Below are 12,356 nucleotides of genomic sequence, written 5' to 3'. Positions count from 1 at the left end.
TTCCCAACAGTTGTCTGTGTAGGTGAAGTTCCCCATCACCGCTAAGGTCTGGTCTGTACTACAGACTTCTATCGGTATAACTTCATCCCTCAGGGGTGTGTGAAAAATCCACACGTCTGAGCGACGAAGTTACACCAGCCTAACCTGCTGTGTACACAGCGCTATGGCAGCAGGAGAGTTGCTTCCGTCGACATAGTTACCACCTTCTGGGGAGGTGGATTAACTATGCCAAAGGAAGAGCTCTTTTCTGTCATCTTAGATGCAGCGTTTTAAGGGGGCGTTTGCCCTAAGTCTGGGGCTTGGGATGATTTTGTTAGTTGCTTAAGAAAAGCCTCCTCCACCTCTTCTTCCTGGTGTGGTCGTCTCTCGTAGACCCCTCCCATGACGTCACACTTATCTTTTACTCCTTTCATCCTTTCTCAGAGACTTTCAGCCGTCTGCTTCCCTTCTCTCTCAATCTCAGTGTAAGCGTACGCATCTTGGATATTCAAGGCAACACCTCCTCCCTCTTTCCCCTGCCGGTCCTTCCTGAACAAGCTGGACCCCTCTATGCCAATATTCCAGTCATGTGAATTGTCCCACCGAGTCGCTGTGATGTCAGGGATGGCCCAAGTGTGATTATTCACTAATATTTTTAGTTCTTCCTGTTTATTCTCCATACTTCTAGCATTAGTCTACAGACATCTAAGAACCCAGGAGTCCTGACTCCCAGCCCCCCGATCTAACCCACTAGACCTAGAGCTGGGGCCTCCTTGAGCAACATAAGCTGGGTGAGTGAAGTTCTGCTCCTGGGCTCCAGCTGGTCTCATGGGGGCTGGTTTCTGCTGTTCCATGAACGCCCTGGGGCTGTGGATGAACAGGTCAGGACTGACCCAGGGTTCAGCACCTCTAGCAGGGCTGGGGCCAGACTTCTGCAATGCCTCACACCGAGCCCAGGGGCTGCTGCAGGGAGTACACAGCACCCCCTAGTGGCGCATTGGGGGCTAGCGCTGACTGCAAGGGGAGAGCGCCCCCTACTGAGCCCCCACCCCGCTCTGGGTGCAGTGACCCCTTAGCACCAGTCTGGGGCCAGCAGTGACTGTGAGGCCCTCACCCCACTCCGACCCAGATCCCGTGACCCTGCTGGGCCCGTAGGAGCTGGTCAAGTAGCCCCGGGTTTCAGGACACGTGCTAATGCCCCCCCTGCCCTGGCTGCCGCCTCCGCTGGGGGTCCAGGGCCATGCTCGCACCCCCCACCCCACCCCCCACACACAATGGGGCGATTCCTAGAGGGGATGAGGAACTATTGCAAGGAGGGGACGGAATAAGGCGGGGACCTTCCTGTTCCCAGCAATCCCCCCGGCTTGTGTTGTGTGTGTGAGCCTGGCAGCTGGGAGGGGAGCACACAAAGAGACCCGCTGCCACCCGTGCCTCGGGGCTGCGTCTCCGGCTGCAGCCCCGGCCCCGGGAGGGGATCGCCCCGGCTGGGCGGGGGCGCGAACAGCAGGCGAGGCAGGAAATCGCTGCCCGGAGGAAGCGGCCGCGGTGAGGAGGGGATCGGGGCTGGGGACCGGAGAGACACCCCCGCCCCCAGCCAGCTCCGGGGCAGCCCGGGGAGGGGGTCTGTGCAGCTGAGCCCAGCGGGGTCCCCAGCTCCGAGGCAGCGGCGGGGTGGGGCTGCGGATGGGAAAGATGCTAAACCCAGGTGATCTGGCCACGGGGGTCCCTGGGAGCAGAGGAGAGAGAGCGGCGATGGTTGCAAAGCCCCCCTCCCCCCACCGCACAGCACCCCCGGGCATGTGGCCCTTAATTCCAGCTGGAAATTGTGCAGGAGCCTTGTTTAAATAACTTCCCCCAGGCCTGTTCTGAATGGTGCAGAAATGGAACCCAGGCGTCCGGGGTGTGGAGGGTGTCTGGGTATTTGATCTTCTCCCCTGCCCTCCTGGTTCTCCAGGCCCCAGGGATTGCTGTGCTGATGGTGTCTGCCTCCTCGAATTGGCATGTGTATTGGGGGTAGCGGGGTCGGGGCTGGCTGAAGGTTTGAGCACCCAGGGGGATGGGTTGAGATAAGTGCATGAGCTGGACAGGGCAGCTCAACGACTTTGACGTTTTACACGTCATCATTAGGTTTCAGAGTCGATGCCCCCAGTGAGAAGAGTGGAGGCAATTCATGCCTTTCAGGGCAAGTCTACGCTATGACCTAAATACGGCCCTTGCAGTAATTGAATCGGTTTTACACGTCCCCACTACGCTCCTTGTGTCAGCGGTGCACGTCCTCACCAGGACCTTATTAGCTACCAGCGTGGGGTAGTGGGGGATGGTTTCCTAAAGGCAGCAACGGTCGATGTAAGTAACGCAGTTTTTACACGGGACACTGTGTCGACCGAACTACATCGACTTAAGCGCTACGCCTCTCGCGGAGGTGGAGTTATTAAGTCGGTGCAGTGGGCGAGTTACATCGGTGGGAGCTACATTTTAGTGTAGATGCTTACAGAGCCAGGCCGATGTAAGCTGCCTTATGTCAGCCTAGCTGTGTCGTGTGGACCAGGCCTCAGCGTGATCAGTTCAGGCTCTCTGCAGACTCAGGCAGATGTTGGGTCATGTTCTCCAGCTTTTCTGCGCACCTGTGACATCTAGAAACATGTGAAAACCGAGGTTCTACTGCTAATTGTGCATTCTGGGCACTTAATACATGTCTCTTCTGATTTCTGGTTTCATCTTATTCGATGCCTAGCCTATCTCAATTCAGAAGTGATGAAATTAAAACCTTTAGCATGGAAAACTCATTGAGATCAACGGCTGCTTTCTAGGGCCAGATAATGCCCCAGGGCAGCTGTGGAGCGTTCTGTGTGGGGCCTGTGGCATGCGGAAGTGGAATCAGCTGGGGTTAATGCAATGTCTTGTGGCTGTAAATTGTCCCAATGCCAGATATCGGGCTGGGGGGTGTTGAGTGATGGTGCTGTGATTAGGTCCCATCTTAATTAAGCTCTTGGTTAAGGGTCCCTCTGAAAGTGGGGTGCTAACCGTGGATGGCACCTGAATGAGAAGGGGAAACGTAACAATGTGTTTGAATTCAGCAGCTCACTCCACATGACTGGGATCATGCCTGGCCCTGCCCCTGCCCCAGGATTCCCCGACCCGGCCAGGATCTCCCGCATGGAGCAAGGGGAAGGGCCCAGGGTCCCGGATCTCCAGGGCTCTGAGGAAAGGGAGATCCCGAGAGGTGCCTACACAGGTGAGGAATGAATGACACCGGCTTAGAGACTGGGAGTGAAGGGAAAAGCTGGTTTCCTAGCAAAGCCATTGGGAGCCCCCCTCCAGTTCTGTTTTCCACTCCCCTATTCCTGTTACTGTGTAACCCCATCCACAGCCATGTGCCCAGCAGTGGGGTGGGGGGGGAAAGACTTGGGCTCCAACTCCTGCACCCTGTGGGGCCAGATGCCCCCCCTTGCGTCCTCCAATGCTCAGCACTGCCTCTTTCTGCTCCCCCCATGACAGCTGGGGAACCCCAAGGGCCACTGAGGATCCTAAAATCTCCCCAGCAGCATCTCCCTGAGCAATGCCCCACCCCACAATTCCGTTTCCATAGAGATGGGATGGGGAGATGTGAAAGGGGCTAGACCCCCATCACTATGGTTACAGGTGGGTAGGGACCTCCTGGCCCCATCTCTATAGTTACTGGGGTGCTGGGGCAGGGTGATATATGTTCTAGGCCCTACCGCTGTGGTATGGGCAGGGAAGAGCAGAGCAGAGCCGATCCCACTGTGAGTTGGCAGGGCAGCAGTCGTGGGTCCCCTGTGGCAGCTGGGCCACTGGGGCAGACGTGGCCTCTCCTCTCCCTTCTTGCGAAGGGTTGGGGGGAATTCAGCTTCCTGCCCATCAGCTTTTCTGCTTTGCCAGCCGCTGTCTCCCTGGGCCCAGGAATGAGCCCTGTCTGGATTCTCTGTCTCCTAGCATGTGCCAGGATGGAGGAGAATCCCCAGCGGGAAGGGCCTGCAGGAACGGAGTCTTACGGGAGCCCCAAGCAGGGGGAGGGCCGGCCCGACTGGGAGACGGCGTGCGAGAGCCCCCTGCAGGAGATCCTGGTGCACCAGCGCACCCACATGGGTGAGAAGCCCTACAAGTGCCCCGAGTGCGGGAAGAGCTTCCACCAGAGCTCCCACCTCATCCGGCACCAGCGCATCCACACCGGGGAGCGCCCCTACAAATGCGGCGAGTGCGGCAAGGCCTTCAGCCAGAGCTCGCTGCTGACCCGCCACCAGCGCACCCACACCGGGGAGCGCCCCTACAAATGCCCCGACTGCGGGAAGAGCTTCAGCCGCGGCTCCAACCTCAGCCAGCACCAGCGCATCCACACCGGGGAGCGCCCCTACCAGTGCACCGAGTGCGGCAAGAGCTTCACGCTCAGCTCCCACCTGATCCGCCACCAGCGCACCCACACCGGGGAGCGGCCCCACAAATGCGGCGAGTGCGGCAAGGCCTTCGCCGAGAGCTCCCACCTCCGCCAGCACCGCCGCACCCACCGGGGCGAGCCGCCCTACAAGTGCCCCGACTGCGGGCGCGCCTTCGCCCTGAGCCTGGACTTCGTGCAGCACGTGCGGGAGCACACGGAGCGCCGGCCCTACCGCTGCGGGGCCTGCGGGCGCCGCTTCCCCCTCAGCTCGGCCCTCTCGCAGCACCGCAAGAGCCACCACCGCCCCCCGGCCGCCCCCAAGGCCCACCCCTGTGGGGTGTGCGGGAAGGTGTTCGGGAAGAGCTCGCACCTGGTGACCCACCGGCGGGTGCACACGGGCGAGAAGCCCTTCGCCTGTGCGGAGTGCGGGCGCGGCTTCAGCCAGAGCGCCGACCTGGCCAAGCACCGGCGCACCCACACCGGCGAGCGGCCCTACCCCTGCCCCGAGTGTGGCAAGCGCTTCAGCGTCTCCTCCACCCTGGCCAAGCACCAGCGCAGCCACAAGGGCGAGCGGCCCTACCCCTGCCCCGAGTGCGGCAAGCGCTTCAGCCAGAGCTCCAACCTCGCCCAGCACCAGCGCAGCCACCGCGGGCACCGGCCCTACCGCTGCACCGAGTGCGGCAAGGCCTTCGCCCAGAGCTCGGCCCTCCTGCAGCACCACCGCACCCACACCGGCGAGAAGCCCTTCGCCTGCCTGCAGTGCGGCAAGGCCTTCAGCCTCAGCTCCAACCTGCACCAGCACCGGCGTACGCACCGCGGAGACGCCAGCCCCGCCTGGGGCGTGGCTGGGGGAGCTGGCCCGCTCGGACGCATTCGGAAATACCTTGGCTGACCCGGAGGGGACACGGGAACCCCACGGGGGTGTCCCCGGGAGGGGAGGGGATTTAAAGCAGGGAGGGGGCTGATAACCAAGACGCCTAGGTTCCCTGGGGGATAGAGTCCAGTGGTTAGAGCAGGGGGCTGGCAGTCAGGACACTTGGGTCCTTTCCCTGACTCTGGAAGAGGAGTGGGTCCAGGGGTGAGAGAAAGAGGGACAGGGAGACAGGACTCCTGGGTTCTCGTCCCGGCTCTGGGAGGAGAGTGGGGTCTAGCGGTGAGAGCAAGGTGGGAGACCGGACTCCTGGGTTCTACCCTGGCTCTGACATTTTGCTTTTGTGCTCTTGGGGAAGTCTTTTCCCCTGTCTCTGCCTTAGTGCCTCATCTGGAAAAAGGGGACAGTGCTGCTGACCCACCTTCGGGAACGCGCTTTGGGATCTAGGGCTGAAGAGCGTTGGCTGGGAACTCCGCATGATACATAGGCTCATCCGAAGGGGATCGGAGTGCAATGAGGGAGGGGACGGATGGGTTATTTAGAATTCATGTGGAGGGAGGGGGAGGAGGCAAATAAGAGGGTGGGGAGGGAGGTTTGGGTCAGGGTGGGGACTCCACGGAAGAAGAGGTTTTGGGGGAACGTTGGAGAAAGAAGGATTCGAGTTTCTCCCTGGTGCCCTGGGAATCCCATCCGTGCTGGAGCTGGGGGAGAAGTGCCCCAGTTTGGGGGCCTCTCCTGCTCTCCCACCCCCCACTCAGCAGGGATCATTAACTCTTGCAGGCCCATCCTGTCCCCTAATGTCTGTGCCCGTCCTGGGCGGGGGAGACCATCCCTTCACTCTCCAGAATCTGGCTGCCTCTGGACCCTGCTCTCTGCTCCTTCCCCTTTCACAGGCACCAGGGGGTTCGGGAGCTGTGGGGGGCGTGTGAGACTGCTGAGTACCAGAGAGGCTGCTCCCTGAGAGGCTGGACAAACGGACACACCCAGATGGGGGGCAGCCTGTCTCCTTCTCTCCAGCGCCTGGCTCCTCTCTTTGCAGCGCATGGAGCTGTTCATTTAGGAGCCTAGTGACACCTGGGGAACATCCCCTCCTGGCCTGGAGCAGACAGAGACCTTCCCAGAAGTCAGTCTGGCCCCAGCCCAAACCCTCTGTTCCCAGCAGGTGCCTGGATCCTGCTCCCCTGCTGGATTTTGTGACCGATGGGCTCTCTTGTTGTGTTATCAAGTTGTATCTGTAGGAAATAAATTCCCTTCCTCTGTGATTTGCCTCCCCCCGTGTCTGTACTGTGGACCCCGTCTTGGGGGTCAGAATGGCCCTGGACATGTCGCTGTGCCGGCACGGAAGCCCAGATGCTGCTTGGGCTCCCAGATGGGCCAGGAGGCTCCCAGTTCTGTGGTGGGGTCCAGACTATACTGATAGAGACCTCAGGGAGACCTCCCAGACTGTAACGCCCCCTCCAGGATTCGCAAAAAGAAAAGGAGGACTTGTGGCACCTTAGAGACTAACCAATTTATTTGAGCATGAGCTTTCGTGAGCTACAGCTCACTTCATCAGATGTTTACCGTGGAAACTGCAGCAGACTTTATATACACACAGAAATCATGAAACAATACCTCCTCCCACCCCACTGTCCTGCTGGTAATAGCTTATCTAAAGTGATCAACAGGTGGGCCATTTCCAGCACAAATCCAGGTTTTCTCACCCTTCACCCCCCCACACAAATTCACTCTCCTGCTGGTGCTAGCCCATCCAAAGTGACAACTCTTTACATAATCAAGTCGGGCTATTTCCTGCATAGATCAAGGTTTTCTCACATCCCCCCCACCCCCATACACACACAAACTCACTCTCCTGCTGGTAATAGCTCATCTAAACTGACCATTCTCCAGGTTTAAATCCAAGTTAAACCAGAACATCTGGGGGGGGGGGGTAGGAAAAAACAAGAGGAAACAGGCTACCTTGCATAATGACTTAGCCACTCCCAGTCTCTATTTAAGCCTAAATTAATAGTATCCAATTTGCAAATGAATTCCAATTCAGCAGTTTCTCGCTGGAGTCTGGATTTGAAGTTTTTTTGTTTTAAGATAGCGACCTTCATGTCTGTGATTGCGTGACCAGAGAGATTGAAGTGTTCTCCGACTGGTTTATGAATGTTATAATTCTTGACATCTGATTTGTGTCCATTTATTCTTTTACGTAGAGATGTCAAGAATTATAACATTCATAAACCAGTCGGAGAACACTTCAATCTCTCTGGTCACGCAATCACAGACATGAAGGTCGCTATCTTAAAACAAAAAAACTTCAAATCCAGACTCCAGCGAGAAACTGCTGAATTGGAATTCATTTGCAAATTGGATACTATTAATTTAGGCTTAAATAGAGACTGGGAGTGGCTAAGTCATTATGCAAGGTAGCCTGTTTCCTCTTGTTTTTTCCTACCCCCCCCCCCCAGATGTTCTGGTTTAACTTGGATTTAAACCTGGAGAATGGTCAGTTTAGATGAGCTATTACCAGCAGGAGAGTGAGTTTGTGTGTGTATGGGGGTGGGGGGGATGTGAGAAAACCTTGATCTATGCAGGAAATAGCCCGACTTGATTATGTAAAGAGTTGTCACTTTGGATGGGCTAGCACCAGCAGGAGAGTGAATTTGTGTGGGGGGGTGAAGGGTGAGAAAACCTGGATTTGTGCTGGAAATGGCCCACCTGTTGATCACTTTAGATAAGCTATTACCAGCAGGACAGTGGGGTGGGAGGAGGTATTGTTTCATGATTTCTGTGTGTATATAAAGTCTGCTGCAGTTTCCACGGTAAACATCTGATGAAGTGAGCTGTAGCTCACGAAAGCTCATGCTCAAATAAATTGGTTAGTCTCTAAGGTGCCACAAGTCCTCCTTTTCTTTTTGCGAATACAGACTAACACGGCTGTTCCTCTGAAACCCTCCAGGATTCTAAACCATAGAGACTCCTGGGAGACCTCCCACATTCCAGAATGGAACCTCCTCCAGGATTCTAAACCATAGAGACCCCTAGCAGCTCTACCCAAGCGTAACGCCATCAGGTCTCCAAATCAGAGAGGCACTCGCGAATCCTCCCACCGTGTAATCCTTTCAGGACTCTAAATCATAGCAACCCTCAGCAGCCCTCCCAGACTCCTTCAGGATTCTAAACCATAGAGATGCTTGGCAGATGTCCCAGAGTGTAACCTCTGCAGGAGACCAAATAATAGAGACTCCCCAAGAATGCTCCTAGATTGTAACACCCTCCAGGGCACTGTACTCTCGAGCAGTGTTTCTCAATGACCGGTCTGTGGACCACTGCTGGTCTCCGAGATCTCCCCAACACAGTCTAGGAAGGCAGCAAGCCGGTCCCTGGGATCAAAAAGCTTGAAAATACCTAGATCAGTGCAGGTGTTAGCCCACTGGGTGCCCGAAGTAAAAAATGTTTGGTTCCCCCCAATACTAAAACAAGAAAATAGGGGTCCCCCTTGAGCTGCTCAGGGCCCTAAGCAATTGCTTAGTCTGCTTATGCGCAGTGCCAACTCTGCCCTAGATCATAATGCTCCCCAACCCATAACCATAGAGAGATGGACAGTGACATGGCTAGATTGGTACTACACAGGTGGTCATTCTGGCCATATTTCTGTGGCAAGGCTGGAAGAGAAAACTGTATCTCTATGGTTATTAGACTCCTGGAGGGTGCTTGGAAAACTCACCATAGAGACCCTGCCCTGGAGTTTCTCCCAGCTGGCCTACAATCCTGGGCAACGCTAGTGCACTGGGTGACATAATGGATAGAGTGGACCAATGCAGGCAGCCACTCTTAACTACATCTCTGTGGCTGCAGGGTGGCTGTGGGGGATCAGTGCTCCACGGTCAGGGAGGCCTTGGGGCTGTGGCCGGGTGGACAGAGCCAAACAGAAATTGCGGGGGAGGGAGGGAAGGAATCTATATTATGTAGATAGTCAATGCATATTAATCCAGCATGTATACTGCTCTTGCATACTTCTCATGAGATGCCTGGATCTCTGGTCCCACAGACAGGGGACTGGCCTAGGGGATGTTGGTTTGCCTCCCCAGCCTCCTGGGGAGAGGGAGAAACCTCAGACAGGGCAGGGCAGAATCCCCACCCCCAGTGTTGCTGACTCTCTTGATTTTTCATGAGTCTCATGATAATTATTTTTCCTTAAAGCCCCAGCTCCTGGAGTCAAGTGGAGATGTGATAATTTCAGCCTTCATTCTTACAGAAAAAGTATGTTTCTAGCCCTCGTGGCTGTGGAGAAAGCTTCAACATGCGACCCCTGTGCAGCCTAAAGACTCACAAAGCAGAAGGCAAAGAAAAAGACCCCTACATCTATTATTTTTACCTCATCTCATGATTTTGGGTGAGCCTGACTCTTGATTTTTGAATATCTGGGATTGGCAATACTGCTCACCCTCCTTGTTGTCTGCCTCCCGCTGAAGTTTAGCAGGGGGCTTCCCCATCCTGGTTATGCTTCAAACACCCCAACAAAAGAGCCTCTGTTGCATTATGAGTGGGTGTAACAGACCCCAACCAGTAGGGGGCAGCACCCCCAAAGGGGGAAAGGCCCCACGTCCCATTCCCCACCTCCCAGAGCCAGCCAGTCCCCTGCTCTGGCTGGGGCTGGATCAGAGCTAGTGCCCCTGATCGTGAGCCACAGCTTTGCCCTTCGGCCATTCACTTCGCTCTCACTTCTGCCTCCTGGCGCTCCCTGTCCCTGCCAGGCGACCACCGGGGCCAGTTACAGCTCCCCACCCCCCTCATGAATATGCAAGAGGAGGTGGGCCAGAAACCTCCCAAGTGGCCGACCCTGCCCAGGGTGCATTGCAAAGGGAAACTGCATTTCCCAGAGCCCCTTGCAAAGGGGACAGACCGAAGCGTGGGACAGGCTCCCCGCGCCAGCCCGTTCCCACCCCGTTGGTTCCTGCCCAGAGCGGCAGGTGCGGCGCGGGGTGCCCGCCCCGGTGGCTCCCGGCGGGGCTGGAGGAGGCTCCCGCGGGGCGGGGGGCTCCCGGCGGACGGGCAGAGGCAGCGCTGCGGGACGCGCCGCAGGAGAATTACCAGGCTCCGGGCTCGCTGGCTGCGGCGCTGCCCCGCGGGGATCAGGAGCTCGCGGGCTCTGACGGCCCCGGGGCAGCTCCGGCTCAGGGCTCGTCCCCGCTGAGATCTCTGGGGGACCAGCCCCGCGGCCCCCAGGCCCAGCAGCCCAGGGGCTGTCACCCCCCAGCGCGGATCCCGTGTCCCCCCAGCAGGGAGCGGGGCCCGGCTTCAAGCCAGGGCGGGTTCTCCGGACCGAGACCTCGGGGCAAATTTCACCGAGCCCCGTCTCGCCTGTTTCCTTCCCCAGAGCAGGACTCCCCGTCCCGGCCGGGATCCCCCGCGCGGAGCCAGGGGAAGAGCCGAGGGTCCCGGATCTCCCGGGCTCCGAGGGCGGGGAGACCCCGAGAGGCGCCCACCCAGGTGAGGGGTGAGCGACGCCGGCTCGGAGACCGTCCGGGCGGGAAGGGACCAGCTGGGACCCCAGCAAAGCCGCCGGGAGCCCCCAGTTCTGCCTCCTCCCAGTATCGTCCCCAGCAGGTCCCTGTCCTCACGGCAGGTGTCACTCCCGGATCCCCCCGGCAGGAGCCCTCCCCTCCCCCAGCCTTTCCCTGGGGGCTCAGCTGGGCTGCTGGGGCAGCCCCGGCCCCCCTCTCCCCTCAGGGAAGGGTTTGGGGGATTCACGTCCTGCCCATCAGGTTTTCCGCTCAGCGACAAACCCCTTTGCTGCCCCCCCCTTCACCCCGGCGCAGGGACCGAGCCCCACCTGGATTCTCTCTCTCTCTCCCAGCAGGTGCCGGCATGGAGGAAGAGACTCCTCAGCAGGCAGGGCCTCTGGGAGCAGAGCCGCGCGGGACCCCCGAGCAGGGGCAGAGTCAGGGTGGGCTGGGCCGGCCCTACCAGTGCCCCGAGTGCGGGAAGAGCTTTGCCCGCAGCACCCTCCTGATCCGGCACCAGCGGATCCACACCGGCGAAAAGCCCTACAAGTGCGGGGAGTGCGGGAAGAGCTTCTACCAGAGCTCCAACCTGGCGCAGCACCGGCGCGTCCACACGGAGGAGAAACCGTTCGGCTGCCCCGACTGCGGGCGCGGCTTCCGCCACAACGCCCACCTGGCGCAGCACCGGCGCGTCCACACCGGCGAGCGCCCCTTCCCCTGCCCCCAGTGCGGCAAGGCCTTCAGCCAGCGCTCCAACCTGCTGCAGCACCGGCGCGTCCACACCGGCGAGCGCCCCTACGTCTGCACCCACTGCGGGAAGGGCTTCGGTGACAGCTCCAACCTGCTGCAGCACCTGCGCACCCACACGCCGGAGAGACCCTATCCGTGCCCCGAGTGCGGGCGCAGCTTCCGTCACGGCAAGCACCTGACCCAGCACCGCTCCCTGCACACGGGCCAGAAATCCCACCGCTGCCCTGACTGCGGGAAGGGCTTCAACTGGAGCTCCCACCTCGCCCAGCACCGGCGCATCCACACTGGGGAGCGGCCCTACCAGTGCCCCCAGTGCGGGAAGGCGTTCACACAGAGATCCAATCTCTTGCAGCACCAGGCCCTCCATCGCCCTGCCCAGGACCTGGCTGAGCAGCTGCAGATGAACCATGTGGCTTAGGGATGGCTGGGGTCAGAGGTCATGCTGGAGAGGAGAGAGACCCGCCTCTCAGCATCGGATGCCTGGGGTCAAAGGTCTGACGATGTCTGACACCCAGGACTCCCCCACAGCATGGACACACCAACTGGACCCCACTCGGACATGCTGCCAGAGAATGCGGGGGTGGATTAAACAAGCTCCCTGAGGGGACTTACTTGCTGGAGAGGAGAGCTGGGGACATTATTAATAAAGGGTGTAAAGCAGTGGTTCTCAAACTTTTGCACTGGTGACCCCTTTCACGCAGCAAGCCTCTGAGTGCGACCCCCCCCCCCAACAAATTAAAAACACTTTTTTACGTATTTAACACCATTATAAATGCTGGAGGCAAAGCGGGGTCAGGGTTGGAGGCTGACAGCTCATGACCCCCTGAGGGGCCCTGACCCCCAGTTTGAGAACCCCCGGTGTAAAGTA

General features: G+C 58.5%; 1 protein-coding gene across 2 annotated transcripts; it reads left to right on the top strand.

Moving 5' to 3' along the window:
- The first annotated feature begins 294 nt into the window (after nt 1–294).
- On the top strand, nt 295–12,244 carry LOC140913671 (uncharacterized). Of its 2 annotated transcripts, XM_073350449.1 has the most exons (4): nt 303–1,524; nt 3,057–3,214; nt 3,934–5,195; nt 11,181–12,244. In XM_073350449.1, the coding sequence occupies exons 2-4, from the start codon at nt 3,070–3,072 to the stop codon at nt 11,904–11,906; spliced, it is 2,133 nt and encodes a 710-aa protein (XP_073206550.1). In that variant the 5' UTR covers nt 303–1,524; nt 3,057–3,069; the 3' UTR covers nt 11,907–12,244. The 2 variants fall into 2 exon arrangements, with proteins under 2 accessions (XP_073206549.1, XP_073206550.1); XM_073350448.1 differs by lacking the exon at nt 11,181–12,244 and having other exon boundaries at nt 295–1,524; nt 3,060–3,214; nt 3,934–5,770.
- Nucleotides 12,245–12,356: the final 112 nt, after the last annotated feature.

This window comes from Lepidochelys kempii, chromosome 6 (assembly GCF_965140265.1).
Source record: "Lepidochelys kempii isolate rLepKem1 chromosome 6, rLepKem1.hap2, whole genome shotgun sequence".
In the NCBI taxonomy this organism is placed as follows: Eukaryota; Metazoa; Chordata; order Testudines; family Cheloniidae; genus Lepidochelys; species Lepidochelys kempii.
The sequence above is the reverse complement of the archived record's forward strand: the minus strand, read 5'-3'. Positions and strand labels throughout refer to the sequence as shown.